General features: G+C 46.8%; 1 protein-coding gene across 1 annotated transcript in view; it reads left to right on the forward strand.

The window, feature by feature from the left end:
• stab2 (stabilin 2) overlaps window positions 1-20,557 on the forward strand; it is a 63,189-nt gene that overhangs the window by 32,692 nt on the left and 9,940 nt on the right. The window contains exons 37-58 of the mRNA XM_088922633.1: window positions 991-1,086; window positions 1,881-2,076; window positions 2,185-2,280; window positions 2,414-2,459; window positions 3,940-4,016; window positions 5,882-6,007; window positions 6,608-6,681; window positions 7,175-7,246; window positions 8,965-9,084; window positions 9,730-9,777; window positions 10,163-10,246; window positions 10,397-10,543; window positions 10,722-10,862; window positions 11,198-11,257; window positions 11,714-11,890; window positions 14,668-14,757; window positions 16,317-16,463; window positions 17,008-17,061; window positions 17,607-17,733; window positions 17,877-18,026; window positions 18,444-18,548; window positions 20,003-20,110. Of these exons, the coding sequence (XP_088778759.1) occupies window positions 991-1,086; window positions 1,881-2,076; window positions 2,185-2,280; window positions 2,414-2,459; window positions 3,940-4,016; window positions 5,882-6,007; window positions 6,608-6,681; window positions 7,175-7,246; window positions 8,965-9,084; window positions 9,730-9,777; window positions 10,163-10,246; window positions 10,397-10,543; window positions 10,722-10,862; window positions 11,198-11,257; window positions 11,714-11,890; window positions 14,668-14,757; window positions 16,317-16,463; window positions 17,008-17,061; window positions 17,607-17,733; window positions 17,877-18,026; window positions 18,444-18,548; window positions 20,003-20,110 (2,341 nt within the window). The remainder of the gene's footprint in view (window positions 1-990; window positions 1,087-1,880; window positions 2,077-2,184; window positions 2,281-2,413; window positions 2,460-3,939; window positions 4,017-5,881; window positions 6,008-6,607; window positions 6,682-7,174; window positions 7,247-8,964; window positions 9,085-9,729; window positions 9,778-10,162; window positions 10,247-10,396; window positions 10,544-10,721; window positions 10,863-11,197; window positions 11,258-11,713; window positions 11,891-14,667; window positions 14,758-16,316; window positions 16,464-17,007; window positions 17,062-17,606; window positions 17,734-17,876; window positions 18,027-18,443; window positions 18,549-20,002; window positions 20,111-20,557) is intronic.

A 20,557-nucleotide genomic window follows, 5' to 3' on the forward strand; every position in this document is an offset into this window, starting at 1 on the left:
ACTGGCAGATAGAAGCAGTACTGGAATTTGAGGGAGCACCCAGATTTTATTTGTCAAGTTCCTGGATCTCCATGCGATCATCATATTACTAATATTTAATATTGATAAACAATGTTTTCCTGTTTTAACAAACAAAGTGCAAACACTTTAAAGAAGATCATAATGAAATACACAGAAAGTATAACGATGCTCAATGAAATACTGTAAGATTCTAAAATGGTCTGAACAGCATAATGAAACACATCTCTAAAATCTCAAATATACATGATACAATGTAACAGAAAGCTGATTTTAGCAAAAATGCATCTGTGAAACTTTTCTTTAGTTCACATCATACTGTAGGTGTTATACTGGACTGCTGTCTGAATTGGTTCAACAGCATTGTGTATGTTGTGTATGGACTTATTGTGTAAGGACTTGTGTATGTCTGGTATGGACCAAGGGTAGTGTGTAAGTGAGCCCATTCACAGCCCAGACACAGCACATGGGTTAAGTACATTAAACCTTTAAGGTCTGAATTTGTTGAGATACAAAATAAGTTAAACTTAATTAATAAGGTACATTTATATAGTCTCCACCCTCTTCATATTCATAAGTATACATCTTCCTCATTTTGAATGTATATAGTTTGCTTAAAAGTTACATAATTGTAAAATACTATAAGAACAAATAGGAAAAGACCATTTTTGCTTGTGATGTATAGTCGAATGTGTATTGTAGAAGTAAGGCTGAGTAATTGTGATTATATGTAAATTGGTTTTGTTTTGCCCTCTAAAATAAAAAATTAAAAAAAGAACACACAGTACACCAACCGCCCAGCTTCAGTCACAAACCTCCTGCCAGGAGTGAGAGACCTCACTCCGTTTCCTATCGATTTACATGTGAATGAAAACGCACAGTAGTCAGCCTGAAGGAAAGGGAATAATCAATCGTTTCTGATGGTGTGGCTACTTTACCTACTGTACTGATGTCTGCATGTCTTTTCACTAGTTAGGAGTCCGGAGCAACTGCCTTCACAGCTACTACATCCTGGGCCGACGCTTCTTCAGCATTGGCTGCAGGCCAGCGTGCGCCAACACGACAGTGGTAAGTCCCATGAGTGCCGACCTCCTTCCACAGGGCTTGCACGGTCCTGCTCGTCAAACAACAAGGGGCTTTGGAAGACCCAATGGACTGGATAGGCCTAATGGCCTCATTCTCGTTTACATCAGTTCTTCTGTTCTTATGGCCTATTTGCTGAATATGCAGTTATTATTACTCCTTTAAATGATTCCTTTGTCCAAAGCAATATACGGTCCAGATTGATTAATGAGCTGTAGAACATAACCTCAAAAATACATGCTATATTCAGTACATAATAGCACATGCATACTGAGAGGCATCAAAATAGAATAAATGGTATTGGTTCCAATGCTCATTTCCACGTGTTTTTAATCCCCCTGAGTGCACAATAAAAACAGAGTATTTTCGTGTCGTACCAAGTATCAGTGCATAATGCAGGACAGGTGCACATAGGCCATCTGACACATTCACATCTCGCCTTGGGAAGAGCCTGCTGTACCACAGCTTGTGCTCTCCTGCCCGTTCCTCTTTGAGCTCCCCTACCACGGAGATGCGGTTCAAGCGATCGCTAGATTCGCGCATCGGAATCGCCGAGGTCTCCTGCGTGCTGCCCAGGATGCAGGGCGCAGTCCCACCTGGCACACTCGATGCACGAATGAAATGTACGTGGGGTTCGGGTCTGTCCGGTACAGGAAGTACGTCAAGGAATGAGGCTTGTTTGGAACGTCACCTGGCTGCCCTGAGCTCAACGCTCAACACTTAACACTGCCCGTTCAGACACGGGGCTTCCCGGGTGACGCCAGCGACTTGCCTTTCAGATCTGGGACTGCTGCGAGGGGTTCTTTGGGGCCCAGTGCGAGCCCTGTCCTGGACCGCCGGGCAAGCCCTGCTTCGGCAACGGGGCGTGTCTGGACCGGATCAATGGCTCGGGGGAGTGCCAGTGCCGACCGGGCTTCAACGGAACCGCCTGCGAAGACTGCCAGACCGGCAGATACGGGGTCCACTGTGACCAAGGTGCGACCGACCCGTCTGCACGCTGGTGAAAAGACACCGGGGAGAAAAAAAACACAAAACACCGCAGGAGGAAAGGGAGGATTGATCCCTGTGCCTTGTCGCCCACAGAGTGCGCCTGTGCCCACGGTAGCTGCAGCGCTGGGGTCTCGGGCGACGGCGTGTGTGAGTGTGAGCTGGGGTGGAGAGGAGTGCTCTGCGACAGCGGTAAGGAGCACGTTCCCGGGTTTTCACCCTCACGCCTTCCGTCGGCCGCCGGACCCGGCTGAGCTGCGGGCTGATCTACCGCGTGTCGGTGCTGTGTTATAACCAGGGTCTGTTTTCTTTCTTTTTGTTGTAGAAATCACGCAGGATTCATGCAACGGCACCTGCCACACAAGCGCAAAGTATGTAGATGTTACTCCTGACACCAGTGCTTTAACGAGTGCTGCAAGGCCCAGAGTAATGCCAGTCTAGTCGTCTAACAGGCCGTTTGGCATGTTTATTGGGCCTTCCTTTTTATTCTTCTAGAATCACCACTTGTTTTTATTATATACCCACCTGGTCTGGCGTCGCCACTTTGCCATTGAGGGCAGAATGCCTCGCAGAGCCTCTGCTTTGTGCAGCAGCAGCTGGCAGGAGGCTGGGAGCGGGCCTGTTGCTCTCTGGCGTCCCTGTGAGCCTGCGAGTCTGCAGGAGGCTGCAGGAGTCACTGGTGCACCGGGAGCTCAGGTGCCCTGCCCCTGACGCCACTCTGCGCCACCAGCTGGGGGAGTCCTGGTTACTGGTGGCTACAGACATGACCCAGGCTCGAACCCTGTTGACTGCAGAGCCCAGGCCCTGCCGGTTGACCCCCAGTTTAAGGTCTTACAGCTGTTAAGATAAAAAGTGGTGGGTCTTTACTTAAGATTTACTTAAGATAATAAGTTGTTTATCTTTTGAGATAAAAAGCTGCCTGTTCAAAGAGCTACATGCATTAAGAAGGCTGCAGCAGGGGAGTGGGTGTGTGACTAAAATTTATGTTTAGTCTTATTTTAAAATTACGCTGTCAAGATTGGTTTTGCAGTACATCACGTGACATCTGTGCAGTGGTATAAACATTGTTTCACTGAGAGCACCTGTGGCCCAACCAGTAGGTACACTATATACAGTATGAAAGGTCACAATCAATAGGAGCCATTTGGCCCATCCAGTTTGTTTGGTACTCAGTAGCTAGTTGATCACAAGACCTCACCCAGCCATTACTTCAAGAAAGTCAAAGTAATGGCTTCAACAGCATGGCTGTTAGGTTATTCCTCACTGCTACAACCCGATGTGTAACGAACTGCGTCCTGTTTTCAGTTTTAAACACACTTCCACATAGTTTCCACTACAAAGGAAATTATCCAAACGATGAGTGTTAGAGTGGTGAGGGAACTGGTGCAGCAGCCTCACACTTCTTGGGTCGTGGGCTTGATCCCAGATGGCGTGGGCTTTGCTTCTTCTCCCTGCCCAGATGAGTTTTCTACGGGTGCTGCAGATTGTTCCCATTATCCAGAAACATGCTGCCTGTGTTTCGGACTGTTTCCACTTTGCCCAGGGTATAATTCTGCCTTGTGCACTGTGCACTATGACCCTTACCAGAAGTAATACAGTGTCTTTCTGATAGTTCATCAGGCGAAAACAACTGAAAAGCTATGGTGCCGCTGTGGCACCGGAAAGCAAAGGGAGCTGCAGAAGGATGGTATAGCATCGCAGAAACCGGGCTGTGATGATCTGACTAGACCTTTTCTCATGTGTGTCTCCTGAGGTTGATTTGAATGGAACTGGTGATGAAAGCATTGTAAGAGACGGGCGAAGTCTGCAACCAAGCACAAAGCACTCACAGTACGAATGTCTCGTTCCCAGCTGCCTCGTCCAGTCTGACGGCACATCGCACTGCAAGTGTGCAGCTGGCTTCAGAGGAAATGGCACCTTCTGCTCTGGTGAGTACTGAAAGACAGAGCCTCGTTAAGGCTTTCTAATGTCTAATCCAGTCAACCCTTTACAGAACTGGAGGAGCAGGTCAGTGCGTGCCTTGTGCCTTGTGCCATACCTTCAATTGAAAGTAAGAGCATGAACTAAGCACTGGAGTGGCGCCGGACGGTTTTAACACTGTTGCAGTCCACCCAGTCTCTAAAGGGCGGAGCGGTGGCTCTGTGGCTAAGAATCTGCGCCTGTGACTGGAAGGTTGCCGGTTCAAATCCCACAGCTGGCAGAGGAATCCTACTCCGTTTGGCCCCTGAGCAAGGCCCTTAACCCTAACTGCTCTAGGGTCCCTTAACCCTAACTGCTCCGTACAATGGCAGACCCTGCGCTCTGACCCCAAGCTTCTCTCCCTGTCTGTGTCTCCATGGAGAAAAGCTGGGGTATGTGAAAAGATGAATTCCTAATGCAAGAAATTGTATAGGGCTAATAAAGAAACATTATTATTATTATTATAACCTCGAAAGGCTTTGAATGCTCTAACTTTTATTTGAATTAACACTCCTCAGCCCATATCAAACTGGCCTTTCCTTGTGAAGATATAAGAATGTGCTTTTTCAGTACAGCTAGTCATCTCACAGTAAATAAACATTTTTTAAAAATACCACTTTTCAAATCCTGTCAATCTACTTTAGATAATTCCACAAAACTGATACTGTTCCTACTGAAGTTGCTAATTATCTTCTTATAACAGCTAATTTTGGTGCTTAAAACTTTATTTTTTTGTTTTATTGTCGCATGTAATACTGTAATGACATGACAGGTAAATTACATTCTACCTTCTTGGTCACACTTCTCTGATAAGGTCCTTAAATGGTTGGAATTCACCTTTTCTGAAACTTTATTTCTTTTTTAAGTCTAAAGTTGGGTTTGTCACCTCTGTTTTTCCACAAGGCTCCATACTGGGCCCTCTGCTGTTCAGTAATTACATTTCCATTTGGTTAAATACTAAAATCAGATTGTCTGCATTATCAGTTCTGTGGAGATGATACTCGGATTTACATCCATTCTAAACCTGATGCTAAGGCACTTGATTCAGTTTTCTCTGTGTTTCTGTTATAAAATTTTGGATGATGCTCATTTTTTTGTGCGTACAGTAAATTGTGGTAAGACTGAGATCACATATTGGATTTTTCTCACTAGTTATGTGAAATCAGTGCTTCGACTTGAATCAGGTTCTGATTTAATATGAAGAGTTTGAGGATAACTTTTGATCCTGGATTGACTTTTGAACCTTTTGCAGATTATCTTAAAGAGAATAGTAAACTTTTGTTTTTCCATTTCAAATATATTGCCGATGTGTCTCTCTGTAGCAGAAAAAGTATTTAATGCAGATTAATTTGGAAGTAAGAGCAAATTACTTCCAAATAATTAATGAAAGATGAGCATGAACTTTTCTCAGACTGATTGATGTAACACCCCACTTTCAGAATTCTCCATGCACTATGTTGCAGTATGTTCAGATGTTGTCACCTGGAAACCTGTCTAGGTCTCAGGCACATGATCACATTATTCCTGTCCTGGAGTCCTTGCACTGGCTTCCAGTTAGGTTTTGAATCATCTGTTCACACTCAAGCTTCTACATGGTATGACTGCTCAGCATGTAGGTGAAATGTTATCTGTTTACTCCCCTGTACACCAGCTTCACTTAGATGGTTCTCATTTACTTCAAGCTCCCACCACTCATCTCCATTCTGGGCCTGAGATGGCCCTGTGTTTCTGTGCTGCCAAGCTCTGGAGCACCATCCCAAAAGAAATCAGGGGCTTGGCCACACTGGGGCTTTTAAGTTTGAAACATAAACGTTAAACACCTTTCTCCTTTCAGCTGTAGATGCCTGTGAAATTAACAATGGTGGCTGCTCCTCTAATGCAATCTGCAGGAGAACCACTCCAGGGAAGAGGCTGTGCACCTGCAACACAGGGTACTCCGGCGATGGGGTGGTGTGTCTGGGTAGGTGAACAATACACAGCAACATGGGGTGTCATTCCTGACATGCATGAAACATCCAATTCACACTTCTTTCCGATGTCGCTGAAAGTCAAAAAAGGGAAATCGCAAGGATTGTTCAGTTTAATGGCCTTTTTGTCCCAAAGGAATCATACTGTTTGAGTAACTAGAGCACAAATATATTTCTCAGTGATGGGTATAAGTAGCAGAGCATGTCTACTGAAAACTACTGATGGGACAAAAGAGAAACACTAAAAATGCTGAGTGCTGATATAACTAGTTTTATGTCACACTACAGTATCTCACCATTTAGTGACCTTGCTCTGTATTGCTTCTTGGCTCATTGGATTTGTGTCACACTGTTTGCTACTTATTTCTTTTCCAACTGTTCAACAAACAGTTTTGTTCAATAGTGGGTCTGAATGAGTTTGCCTGTTCTCCTCTAGTGTTCAGTAAAAAAAAAAACATTGGGCTTTAGGAAGAGGCAGTACAGTATCTAAATATAAGTCTCTGAATTGCTACTGGTGAACAGCTTTCAAAATGTTCATTGTGTGCTCTGTACGACTTGATTGTATTTTAATTCACATTCTTGTATCTTTACAGAAATCAACCCTTGCTTAGAAGATAATGGAGGATGTCAGGAAAATGCAGAGTGCACCCACACTGGCCCGAACCAGGTGAGTGTTGGCGAGATGAGGCCCTGGCACCCTTCTATAGTTACGGTATCTCTTCCCTTTGCTTTGCCAGTGTGCCCACTCTTCCCACCCTCGTCTCAGCAGAACAGCCAGTCTTTCTGGAGTCCGGTCTCCCTCCTTTCCAACTGCACTTCGGCTCAGTTTATACAAGACAGTGTGACGCACTTAAGCGCTCAGTCCTCTTTCTGTAACAGTCCGTGTCTGCTTATGTCCAGTGTTTGGTTTCTTGTTTGTTTCTTGGGGAAATATTCTAACCATTCCTGTAAAGAAGTAATGAGGTAACTAAACAGCCATTGAAAAATGGTTTCACAGTAAATGCAGGGCATTACAAAAAAAACCTCAAATGTGAGAAAATCCCTATCTGCAAATAAGCATGCATGGCAGAAAAGAGTGGCCTCATCGTAATCTATTACATGGAATGCCAGGACAAAACAGATTATATAAAACTGTCTCTTTATAAACTTCTTCTTTGCAGTCAGCTTGTAACTGTAAAAGTGGCTATTCTGGAAATGGAAAGATGTGTAAGCCCATCAACCCCTGCCTCAAAGTAAGTGTGCTTTAATATTTGTATCACAGTATCTGAAAATATGAATAAGGGATCTTTCCATAGCAAGACTCTCATTACACTATATTTCTTGTATATATTACACATTATTTTAACCTGGCAGCTCCAGCTAAAATTAAAACTTTTTTTTTGAACTGTGAAATTAAATATGTAAGTCAGGCAAAAATGATAATATGGGATAGATTTTGTGTTTAAATTGTGGATAATATATACTGGTGCACAAAAAAACAGCCTGAGTTTTACATAAACAATTTATCTGGTGCAAACATGCTATGAATTACATTTTGAAGTGTGAGCAAATCGACTTACTAATTGTTAGAGCAGTACTGCTCCTTAGAGTAATTAAATAAGTACCTTGCTCAAGTTACGTTATTTCATAACAATGTCAGGTGCTCAGTGTCTGAGGTTTCCGTTCAGGTAAAACTTTAAAAACAAGCCATTAGACTGGTCGTGGAGATACAGGAAAGCAGCTCTGTAAAGAACACCACACTGGGCTGGACTGTCACATCCCTCTGATCCTTCTGCCTAAGAGCGATGGGCACAATCACTTGGACTTCACAGCTGCACAAGAAATTACAGGAGGGAACCTGTATTCCAGCAGAATTCCCAACTCTCGTCTGCACGGAAATGATCTGTGTGTCTGGAAACTGTTCAAGGGGAACAGGACAGAGACCCAGAACTGTTATCCTCTGTGTGTCAGGCGTCACCTGAGGTGGAAGGGCTTTATTCACCAGTGAACGCTGTTTTACCCTCGACAGATCTGAACAAAGGCCACGTGTGTGGAGGTATCACGGTCAGCTTCATGCTGCCCGGTGCACTGGCCTGCTTCTCCAGCTGGATACAGCCACTCCGGAAGAGGGGTGTAACATTTCCCAGCTGTCTACCCACAGGCCGGATGGTGTTAATGCTCCAGCAGGTCTTGCCTGATCCTAACTTTGTGCCGTTTTGACTTTGACAGCACGTCGCTGTGGCAGGCCTGTCTGACAGGAGACCGTAATGGCAGAGAATCTGCCACTGTGGGCCATCCAAGGCCCCCAGTAAATAAATGTAAATAGACTCAATATTTACTGGTAGGATTCTTGGTTAAGGGCTTGGATAGTGCATTTCACCAAGGGTGTAATTAGCAGCTATGAAGAAAAGTTTTCACCGTGGTAGTGATGGTCAGGATTAGGAAACAGTCAGGGGTGTCTGAAGTAGAAAAGGAGAGTTTTTGAGCGTTTTGTTTATAAAGAATGCTAAAACCTCACACAAAGCCTCCTATACCTTTAGCCACTGCTCTCATGGGCTTTCATGTGCATAGATCCCCAGAGCCACCTTGCTAAAGATGGGGTTTGTCACAGTCATGATTCCTTGATCTGTATCTTTCCCCATTTTGTGCAATATCAGTTTAAATACTTGATTGAATCCACCAGACCTCAGTGTTGTTTCTTTGTGCATCAGTATGGAAGTATACAGTATACAGTATTCCATTTTAATGGGCACTTAGACGAGCTCATCGGGCAAAGAGTTATGTTTGAGTTTAGTATCTGCAGATGTTATTTGAGTACTGTGTAGTATGTAGATACTAATCAATAAATGACACATTCCCAAAACATTTGCATATGTAACGAATGACGGTGAGTCTGTCTGAGAGATGCCTTCAGCGGCATCACTGGCATTACTGACCTGTGGCTGCGTCTTTGTTTAATCTTTGGCAACAGAAAAATGGAGGCTGCAGTGACTACGCCACATGCACCCACATCGCACCAGGAGAGAGAAACTGCACCTGTAAAAGAGGATACATGGGGGACGGGCTGAAGTGCAAGGGCACCTTGAACAAGGTACAGTCCAGCACAGCAGCACGGACAGCCTGAGGGCCAGTGTCCAGTACAGCAGCATGGTCACCCTGAGGGCCAGTGTCCAGCACACCAGCATGGACAGCCTGAGGGCCAGTGTCCAGCACAGCTGTAAGGACAGCCTGAGGGCCAGTATGCAGTACAGTCACCCTGACAGCCATACAGGATGTTCAATTTGTATTTTTGCAATACTTTGATTTTTATTCTGTCTTGTAACTGGAGAGTAAACATGGTTCTAAGCAGAAGAAAACAGTAATCCGTTGTGTTGGAAGATGGAATCAAAACACTATAAAATCTACAAATGTTCTGCACTTAGAAGACTGCTTGTGACTGTTATCAGTGTCCCAGTAAAGAGTAAGAATGACTAACATCTGCATTGTGAATATACATGATAAAGTAAGAGTGCTCTTACAGCTGTGGTTTTAGGTGCTCTTGCGGGCTGACAGACACATGGCCACTCTGACCACAGTAGAAGCCCCACGACTGGTCTTTGTGATGTGATGGCTAAGGCTGACCTCAGTGCCTCACACGTCTGGCAGCCAGGTGTGCTCACCTGACACCCAAGATCAATGTGGTGTTCATGTTGAATTCATGCTCTGTATAAATTGTGCTATTTTGTTTTCCCTACAGGAACTTATTGTAAACCCCAACACTAAGGAGTTTTATTTAAAACTTCAGGTACATATATTATTTTTACTTTACTACTAAGTAGTGCAATCTTGTGTATTCTAGTTGTTTTTTAGCATGAAGTATAGGACATGTGCTGAAAGTACAAGGCCAAGACAACAGTAAATCGCTGAAAAATGAAGAATAAACTGATCAAAAATGTTTACTCCTCACGTTTTAGAGCATTTAGGAGGATCTTTGACCGCATTTGTTTCATGATTGAATGATTCCCATTCCATTTTAATCCCAACCATCAGCATGCTTCACAGTGCACGCCTCACTGCTGCATTCGATTCGATTTCATGCAAAGAGAAAGTTCTCTGGAGATTTATCTTAGCCGTCATCCTCCCTGCAAGCGCAGTGAACCTGTAGCTGACATGACCTTCTGTCTTTTCAGCTTGAGAGAATCAAAGACTTGGATCAGGATGGTCCTTTTACTGTGTTCGCTCCCAACTCTGATGCCTTCAGAAAGGAAGGGAATGTGAGTAGTATGTCAGATTACTTTCGCTACACCAGACTGTCTATCTCTGGTCTCAGCAAGCAGTTAAATGTGATGTAAAGCCAATACCTTCTGCCTGGCAATGAGGTGTGTGGATGTGAGCAAGCTGCTTTGTATTGTTTCCTGTTTTAGCTGGCAAAGTGGTCTTCCAAAGGCTTGCTGTCCCAGATTCTCCGTTATCACCTGGTGTCCTGCCATGCTCTGCAGCCTGGGGAGCTGACAGCCGTGCAGAACGTCACCACCTTGCAGGGAGAGACCATAACCATCACCTCTTCCGCGGTAACGTCCAGACAATGAGCACATTCACTCAGCTCACCGCCAGCTCTTTAGAAACCACCTGCGCTTCGATTGCAGTGCATGACACCCTCGTCATTACAATGCAACACATGCGGTTCAGCCATTCTTTTCGGAGGAGCCAAAGCCACCTGATATCCTATCCTTGTTTCTCTTTTCACAGAATACGATCTACCTGAACAATAAGGTCAAGGTAGTGTCTAGTGACACCATGAGCATCAACGGCATAATTCATGAAATAGACACCATCCTCGTGCCCAAGAACCTTCAGGTCATCCCGAAAACCTACTTCGGCATCATTCCGGTAAACACGCAAGCATTGCCTCCTGGACGTCGGCGTTTTGCGCGTTACAGATATTCATTTTTCATGTTGGGGTATTTGAGGTTGTCTTCAAATAGATGTACCTGCACAGTTCAGTGGTTTGTTTGTTTTTTACTTTTCTACATGAATGTTTTTGATTGACAACCTCTTTCTGCAGTAATACTATATACCACTGCATGTTCCTAAAATGAAGTCACTGATCAATGAAAAAGCTTAAATGAGGCTGTTGCTGACGAGAAACCTTTGACGAAAAGCAATACATCTCTGGACTTTAGGTGTCTTTAATATTAAACAAACAAAATCATCTCTTTCAACAGGAAAACCTCACCTCTGTGGCTGAGCAGCAGGGTTACACCACCTTCAGTAAACTACTGGAAGTGAGTACTGCTGGGCTCACTTTTAGGGACTGTCTGTTTAATATAGTTGTACAGTCAATCTTCCTAGATGTTCAAGGGGCTAATTGTACCTTCTTTTTAACCAAGGAATTTTTAAATCATTCATTCCTCTTAGCAGTTTATTTTGATGATTACAACCATGTAAACGCAAAGCATATCTGCTTTACTGCTTGCCCACATACATTTACATTAAATACACACAGTAAGGAGGAAAGGTTTTACCGTTTTGGCAGGACTTTTTTATTTTAAACTTCTATGTATCAAGCCAAGGCGATTAAGACTACATTTCCATTTACAATGAAGACCTGGTGATGCATTTGTTGGGCAGCAGCACCCCACGCGGTTGCCGTGGCCAGCACCCCTCAGAAACGGCACTCGCGCCTCAGCTGCACAGTCAGAAAGGGCGGGGGTCAGGTCTTCTGTCTTCGGTCTTTGCAGGACACTGATGTGCTCAGCCTGGTGGCTGATCCAATCCACCAGCCCGTCACCCTGTTCTGGCCCACGGACCGCACCATGGCTGCCCTGCCACAGGAGCAGAAGGACTTCCTCTACAGCTCCGACAACAGAGACAAGCTGCTCGAGTACCTGAAGTACCACATCATCAGGGATGGGCAGGTCCGTTTGCTCAACTGTTTTCATAGCAGCAGTATTTGGAAGTATTGTTCCCACGCACTAAAAGTCACCTATTCAAGGTATTTCAAGGAAATTAGGGGCCCCTGTTTTTTTTTTCTATTCATTCCAGGACACAGAGAAGTGTGAGCAGAGTGAAGAGAAGACAGGGAGGGGGCGGGGTGAAGGGGGAGGGGGAGGAGCAGAGTGAAGAGAAGACAGGGAGGGGGCGGGGTGAAGGGGGAGGGGGAGGAGCAGAGTGAAGAGAAGACAGGGAGGGGGCGGGGTGAAGGGGGAGGGGGAGGAGCAGAGTGAAGAGAAGACAGGGAGGGGACGGGGTGAAGGGGGAGGGGGAGGAGCAGAGTGAAGACAAGACAGGGAGGGGGCGGGGTGAAGGGGGAGGGGGAGGAGCAGAGTGAAGAGAAGACAGGGAGGGGGCGGGGTGAAGGGGGAGGGAGAGGAGCAGAGTGAAGAGAAGACAGGGAGGGGGCGGGGTGAAGGGGGAGGGGGAGGAGCAGAGTGAAGAGACGACAGGGAGGGGGCGGGGTGAAGGGGGAGGGGGAGGAGCAGAGTGAAGAGAAGACAGGGAGGGGGCGGGGTGAAGGGGGAGGGGGAGGAGCAGAGTGAAGAGAAGACAGGGAGGGGGCGGGGTGAAGGGGGAGGGGGAGCAGCAGAGTGAAGAGAAGACAGGGAGGGGGCGGGGTGAAGGGGGAGGGGGAGGAGCAGAGTGAAGAGAAGACAGGGAGGGGGCGGGGTGAAGGGGGAGGGGGAGGAGCAGAGTGAAGAGAAGACAGGGAGGGGGCGGGGTGAAGGGGGAGGGGGAGGAGCAGAGTGAAGAGAAGACAGGGAGGGGGTGGGGTGAAGGGGGAGGGGGAGGAGCAGAGTGAAGAGAAGACAGGGAGGGGGCGGGGTGAAGGGGGAGGGGGAGGAGCAGAGTGAAGAGAAGACAGGGAGGGGGCGGGGTGAAGGGGGAGGGGGAGGAGCAGAGTGAAGAGAAGACAGGGAGGGGGCGGGGTGAAGGGGGAGGGGGAGGAGCAGAGTGAAGAGAAGACAGGGAGGGGGCGGGGTGAAGGGGGAGGGGGAGGAGCAGAGTGAAGACAAGACAGGGAGGGGGCGGGGTGAAGGGGGAGGGGGAGGAGCAGAGTGAAGAGAAGACAGGGAGGGGGCGGGGTGAAGGGGGAGGGGGAGGAGCAGAGTGAAGAGAAGACAGGGAGGGGGCGGGGGGGAGGGGGAGGAGCAGAGTGAAGAGAAGACAGGGAGGGGACGGGGTGAAGGGGGAGGGGGAGGAGCAGAGTGAAGAGAAGACAGGGAGGGGGCGGGGTGAAGGGGGAGGGGGAGGAGCAGAGTGAAGAAAAGACAGGGAGGGGGCGGGGTGAAGGGGGAGGGGGAGGAGCAGAGTGAAGAGAAGACAGGGAGGGGGCGGGGTGAAGGGGGAGGGGGAGGAGCAGAGTGAAGAGAAGACAGGGAGTGGGCGGGGTGAAGGGGGAGGGAGAGGAGCAGAGTGAAGAGAAGACAGGGAGGGGGCGGGGTGAAGGGGGAGGGGGAGGAGCAGAGTGAAGAGAAGACAGGGAGGGGGCGGGGTGAAAGGGGAGGGGGAGGAGCAGAGTGAAGAGAAGACAGGGAGGGGGCGGGGTGAAGGGGGAGGGGGAGGAGCAGAGTGAAGAGAAGACAGGGAGGGGGGCGGGGTGAAGGGGGAGGGAGAGGAGCAGAGTGAAGAGAAGACAGGGAGGGGGCGGGGTGAAGGGGGAGGTGGGGGGGATGAAGAAGGGAGGGAGCAGATGGAAGGTCTTGGTAAGAATATTATGTAGTGACCCAAATTATACACCATATTTTATATTTTAATTTTGACACAACTTCTTTTGATTTAAATTAGTTTTCAGCTTTATATTCTAACGTTTTGTTTACCATCTTAATTGATTCTCGGCATTGTCTGCAAGATGTAGATGATGTGTCAAAATCCTCTTCTAAGTCTGTTTGATTCACTATGTGTTTACAGATTATGTTTTTACTATCAGCATACAAATTCCTGTACTTGTTCAATTAAACATTAGCTCCCAATTGGTTCTCCAGTCTTGACATTCCTAAGGATTTGCTGCTACATGCAATGTTTGCTAATCCTCCTAATATGTTATCATCTGCAAACTTGACTGGTTTACTAACTATTCCAGATTTTAGATCATTGATGTAAAAGAATAAGACCAATGGTCCTAGTACAGATATGTATGTAGTACATAAGCCTTTATTATGGTTTTGAAGTTATCAAAGCATACAAATACTGTATACAAGACGTTTGCAGTGTCTCTGCTGGTTTCAATATTGTGTATTTGTCACAAAAAAATGTGTCCCTTAACTATTTCAGGTAATATCATGAAAAACAAATTTGAAACTTAAATTTAGTTATTTGGGTCAGCTGAAATTAACAAGGAAATAATAAAAATGTTGAATCCAGACATTTTGTCAACTTTCTTGAAAAATGCTGTATACTCTTGAATCCACTGGTAAGATGGCAGCAAAGTTTTTTTTTTCTTTATTTCTTTATAGTTCTTTATTTATTTATTGAGCTGAAAGCCCACTTGGACAAGCCTCTCCTGCCTCAACATAGCAGCTGCCACCAGTTTGGGCAAATACAGATGTCCACTAACGTAATTGATTGAAAGAAGCATAGTCATCTGTACCTGTATGGCATCTGCACGCTTTTCCTTCTAGTGGTATGAATTGCTCATGAACATGACATGACGTGTGTGAATATGCTGCTTCCATAACCGGTGTCCTCTTGTCCTCAGATTCTGGCTTCGGATCTTCCTCATTCGTCAGCGCTGGTGACCCTCCAGGGCTCTGAGCTGCAGGTCCGCTGTGGAGGAGCAGGCAGGATAGTAAGTGCTGTTTGCTCTGTGACCTGAATGTTTGGAAGAATGATGAGGCAGTGCACTGCAGCAAAGTTAGCGCACCCCACACATGGCACTGCTTGCTCCCTAATAAAAACAACACAGTGACGCTGTGCCACGTGAAATTAACATGTCAGCCCTAAAACAGGAGTCCTGAAGGAGTCTTTTCATTTCTTAGTCTAGAAGCAGAATCAAGCCTGGCAGGCAGGAGTCTGGTGGCCATTAAGATTTCTTTGCAGTTCTTTGATTCAAACATTTCTACAAATTGGAGTTACTTATCCCCTGAAAAAAGTAACTGGTATCATGAAGTCCAATGTGATTTATAGGCGAGTGGCAACAGGTCAGCTCCTGTCTTACCCAATGCTGAACTGGCTATTTGAATGCCTTTGGTCTAATTTGAGATCTGCTCACAGCACAGGGACAACCTCAGTTAGGGAGGTGAAAGTTCTCCTGTTGGATGCCAACTCAGGATTTCCAGCTCTTCTTGTTCCGTTGTCCTTGTGGCCTCATTCCGATTCGACGAATCGTGTATTTTGTTACATCAGTAAGAGTATTAGATTAAGCTCTCTGGTACAGTATTAAAGTGGTTTAGCTGTTATCTGTCTGACCCAAAAATAATTTGTCACTTTGGGTGGAATTAAGTTTAGTGCCTGCCTTATTGCTTCTGTTTTCCATCAAGGACCTGGGACAATTTTTATTTGATATCTACATATTAAACTCTCGATAATTAGTTATTGTGATGTTTGTGGCTATGCTGTTGACATACAAACATATATGCATATTAAATCAATTGTTTCTGTGGCTTATTCTGTATTTAATATGTGTCCAAAGGATAAATAAACATGGATACAACAAAAAAAATTAAATAGTTGTGAATCTTAGGCAGTTTTATTAGGTTCTTTAGTATCAATTCAGTACATTTGGGGATTTAAGACTGGTGGCTGATGGTAATGACCTATCCTGTATGAAACCTCAGTGTCTGCTTACATTGATTTAAATTATTTTGCAAATATGTAAGTATCACAGAAGGTTTCTATATCCCTAAGAGCTAGAAGATGTATGCATTTTACACAATTGTGAATAATGTTACTCTACAAATCGTTTCAGTTGGATTAATTACCTAATGTAACTAATCAACATATTTAAAAAAGCTCAGTTTAATTAACTGGTTTTTATAACATTTCCAACTTGAAGTGCGTTTTGGCACAAGCCATTTCGTGTATCTTTTTCTTTTTTCCAAATTGGGCCTCCAGCACGTTGATTGAGTCTATCTTAAAATTAGGCCCATTTGTAGATGACGCAGTAGAAATAATGTCTCCTTAAAGCTCCTTCTAGCTCAGTCTCAGAACCGTGTGGCTCTGTTAGTCCAGAAGCCGTCTTCTTGGATATCATTTTTTTCTGAGGCAATTTCACCTGCGGACATCAGGTCTGCCTTCACACCCTGTTGACACGTCTCCACTGGTGCTGCGACTCTCTTTGTCTGGATCTGGCCATGCTTTGCTCTTCACCGGCCTCGCTCTGGCGTTTCCGTCTCGCACTCATCGCAGGGGGACCTCTTTCTCAACGATGGGAAGTGCCGGATTGTGCAGCGGCAGCTCATGTTCAATGGCGGGATTGCTCACGGCATCGACTGCCTCCTGAGCCCTCCGAGCTTCGGCGGCCGCTGTGACACCATGGACACCATTGACATCCTGGTCCGTGATTTCTCAGGGACGGCCTCCCGCCTGGTGCTGCCTCAGCTCTGTTAGCCGAACACACCACTTACTTCATTCATTCAGGTTACAGTTAATCGTTCATTGAAGACAATTGTAAAACCAGAGAACTTGAGGGGCTTTCAAGTTCAAGATTTAAGATAAGATAAGATGACTTTATTGGCCATATTTAATTTCTTGCATTAGGAATTTGTCTTTTCACAGACCCCAGCTTGCTCTCCATGAGACACACAGACAGGGAGAGAAGCTGGGGGTCAGAGCACAGCTCCAGTAATTTATACGGCACTCCTGGAGCAGCTGGGGTGAAGGGCCTTGCTCAGGGGCCCAACAGATGCAGATCTTTATTTCCAGCCACAGGTGCAGATCTTTAACCACAGTGCCATCGCCCTGCCCTTTAGGGGCCAGCCTGGTTCAAGCTTGAACCCAAGAAACTGATTTCATGTTTTCTTAACAATAACAATGAACGCCCGTCCAGAATTCCAGGGTTCTCTGCAGTTTGTAGTAATGCAAATTGTTTCTGTGACAGGGACGCTGTGGAAGGTGCTCCAGTATACCACCCTGCCCCTATAACAGCAAGCAGGTAAACACCAGCCTCTGCAGTCCTGCGCTGAGATCGAGTGACATGCAGGGCAGCTCGCGGAGGCTTCTGAATAAGTTTCCATCGCGGCAGGTCCTCACATGAGCTGCTATTCCCAAAGCCACAGAGCTGAAAACCCTCCTTGCGCGAGAATAACAAAGGTTACGGCCGGAAACTGGCCACTGGATGTTTCTTGCTTTTTTGGCTGAGGTGCACTGAAGGTTCATCGTAGCAACCTTCATCTGAGGTTGCTAATAATGCTAACAATCTTACAGAGGCAGGAGAAGGAAGACAAGATGTAGTAAGAGTAGAGAGGATGAGAGGTGAAATGAGGAGGCAAAGCAATGAAGAGAGCAGACAGGCATCTTGAATGTCATACAAGCAGAAATAAGCAGCACAGAGGTGGGGACACAGACCAGGCAAGAGGTAGAGAGAATGAAAAAGAAGCGATGGATGGAGAGGCAGGGAGACCAACAGGATGTGAGATCCTGGGGAGTCTAGAGGAAGCAGAGGAGGATTCACTGTCCGTCTTCTTGCTTCTTGTTCAGAGGGCAGTAAAGAAGTGTGACATCATGACGTCTTTCACCTTCCTGGACCCCGGCTGCCAGCACACCTGCTCCGTGGTCCTCTGGCGGCCCAAGTGCTGCCCCAACTACTTTGGCCGTGACTGTCTAGGTAATCGCTTTGAGACAAATTACCGAATCGGTCATTTTTACCTCCCGTCCGGACTGTGGTCTGTTGCGAAACCAGCCCTGTGAGCTGACTTTGTGTTGCTTGTTTACGGTCTGTGTGTTTCTCTGTGGTCTGTGTGTTCCCAGCCTGCCCCGGGGGCGCTGGGGGGCCCTGCAGTCTCCACGGGAAGTGTGACGATGGGCGCAGTGGAAGCGGAAACTGCACCTGTGAGCCAGGATTCACGGGAACAGCCTGTGAGCTGTGTCTCCCTGGACACTATGGCGCCGGCTGCCAAGGTCTCGCTCCGTTTCACACTCTGTCTCTTACACTGTCAAATACAGGCCAAGTGTGTCTCTGTAATCTCCCTGCATTCTGCTGCTTTTCGCCATGGATGTTGGTAGCTGACAGGACACTAGCATCAAGGCTGTGCATCAGTGGTGAAGGATAATTCCCAGCATGCTCAGATACGGTCATACCACAGTAAAGTAAGAGCCTTTCATGGCATAAGTCTAGCTAAAGCACCAGGACTGCAAAGATGCTGCCCAGAACGTACAAGATAAACTGATAACTCTACTTGCGGGATATCATTACTCCATCACTCTGTTACATACTTACATCAAGGTCAGGCTTCAAGAGCCTTTTCATTTACTGTGAACATGTGCTGCTGTCTTTTTTTATGAATGAATCCAATTATCTCCTGTTTGTTTCTGTAGTCTGCAACTGCACCGAACATGGACAGTGTGATGAGGGCGTCACAGGAAGTGGCGCCTGCTTCTGTGCTGAGGGCTGGACTGGGACCACCTGTGAAACTCATCTAGGTAATCACTGCCCTGTGTGCTCCCTGTGATTGCTCAGGTGCACTCCCTGTGATTGCCCAAGTGTGCCCCCTGTGATTGCTCAGGTGCGCTCCCTGTGATTGCCCAAGTGTGCCCCCTGTGATTGCTCAGGTGCGCTCCCTGTGATTGCCCAAGTGTGCCCCCTGTGATTGCTCAGGTGCGCTCCCTGTGATTGCCCAGGTGTGCCCCCTGTGATCGCTCAGGTGTGCCCCCTGTGATTGCTCAGGTGTGCCCCCTGTGGTCGCCCAGGTGTGCCCCCTGTGATTGCTCAGGCGTGCCCCCTGTGGTCGCCCAGGTGTGCCCCCTGTGAATGCCCAAGTGTGCCCCCTGTGAATGCCCAAGTGTGCCCCCTGTGATTGCTCAGGTGCGCCCCCTGTGATTGCCCAGGCGTGCCCCCTGTGATCACTCAGGCGTGCCCCCTGTGATCGCTCAGGTGTGCTCCCTGTGTTTGCTCAGGTGTGCTCCCTGTGATTGCTCAGGTGTGCCCCCTGTGATTGCTCAGGCGTGCTCCCTGTGATTGCCCAAGTGTGCCCCCTGTGATTGCTCAGGCGTGCTCCCTGTGATTGCTCAGGTGTGCTCCCTGTGATTGCTCAGGTGCGCTCCCTGTGATTGCTCAGGTGCGCCCCCTGTGATTGCTCAGGCGTGCTCCCTGTGATTGCTCAGGTGCGCCCCCTGTGATTGCTCAGGTGTGCCCCCTGTGATTGCTCAGGTGCGCTCCCTGTGATTGCTCAGGTGCGCCCCCTGTGATTGCTCAGGCGTGCCCCCTGTGATTGCTCAGGTGCGCTCCCTGTGATTGCTCAGGTGCGCCCCCTGTGATTGCTCAGGCGTGCTCCCTGTGATTGCTCAGGTGCGCCCCCTGTGATTGCCCAGGTGTGCCCCCTGTGATCACTCAGGCGTGCCCCCTGTGATTGCCCAGGTGCGCCCCCTGTGATTGCTCAGGTGTGTCCCCTGTGATTGCTCAGGTGTGCCCCCTGTGATTGTCCAGGTGTGCTCCCTACAGACACACTGCCTGCACAGTTCTCTAGAGCAGCTGCTTAGCTCTGTGAAGTCTTTAACGTTTTCAATGAGTCAGTATTCCTTATGACAAATTGTGTGAACTTTTTTTCTATACATACCCATTCAGATTCAGAAGCAATCTGCAATATTGACTTATTGAAAAGGTGTTAAAGACCTCACAGCTTGACAGACTTAGTTTTTTGCTCGCTATCAATAACAAAAATTTTATCAAGCCACTTCTTGAGGAGTACCAGATTGTCAGCTTCACCAATGTATTTGGGCATCTTGTTTCAAAGCCCTTAATGCACAGAGTAAAAAAAAAATCCTCCTGTTTCAATTTCTGAAAGCATCTTTTTAACTTCTGCTTGTGCTCCTCTATTCTTGTTTAGCCATTAAACCTAAGTAGTACTGAGTACTAAGCACAACACTGTGTCTCCTAGCTGTAGAGCCCGTCTGCTCCCCACCCTGCCCCCAGAATGCTGTGTGCAAAGAGGGCAACATCTGTGAATGCAAGCCTTTCTACGAGGGAGATGGAAGAACTTGCACAGGTCAGAAAATATCGTTATAAGTTTTGAGAAAGAGGAAGCTGTTCAAATAGCTCCTCATGTACTGTAGATCCCCAAACCTCATCCTTCCCGAGGGGACCTCAAGTGAGAATCAAGGCCTAAATGTCCTAGAAAAACGGAATTGATAGCTATTTGGACTTGAGCGCCTACAGAATATTTCCTGTAGATCATTGTCTTCCCTGACAGTCAGAGACATGTGAAAACTGGGTGACAGAAGTGTATGCTTCCTACAAAAACAATGCTGGTGCCTTAGGGGTCTTCATTTCTGTTTAGGAAACAATTGAATCCTGAGCACCATGTTCATGAATATTTAAGTGCTGACATGAACAGTACAGTCAGAGAAAATGGTACTTTGGCCAACGGTATTATTTCACACAGTGCCGTCCTGCGAGATTCTTCTTTCTGGGGAGTTAAACTGCACTTTAAGAT

The sequence above is a fragment of the Atractosteus spatula genome, chromosome 8 (genome assembly GCF_055471065.1).
Source record: "Atractosteus spatula isolate fAtrSpa1 chromosome 8, fAtrSpa1.hap1, whole genome shotgun sequence".
NCBI lineage: Eukaryota > Metazoa > Chordata > Actinopteri > Semionotiformes > Lepisosteidae > Atractosteus > Atractosteus spatula.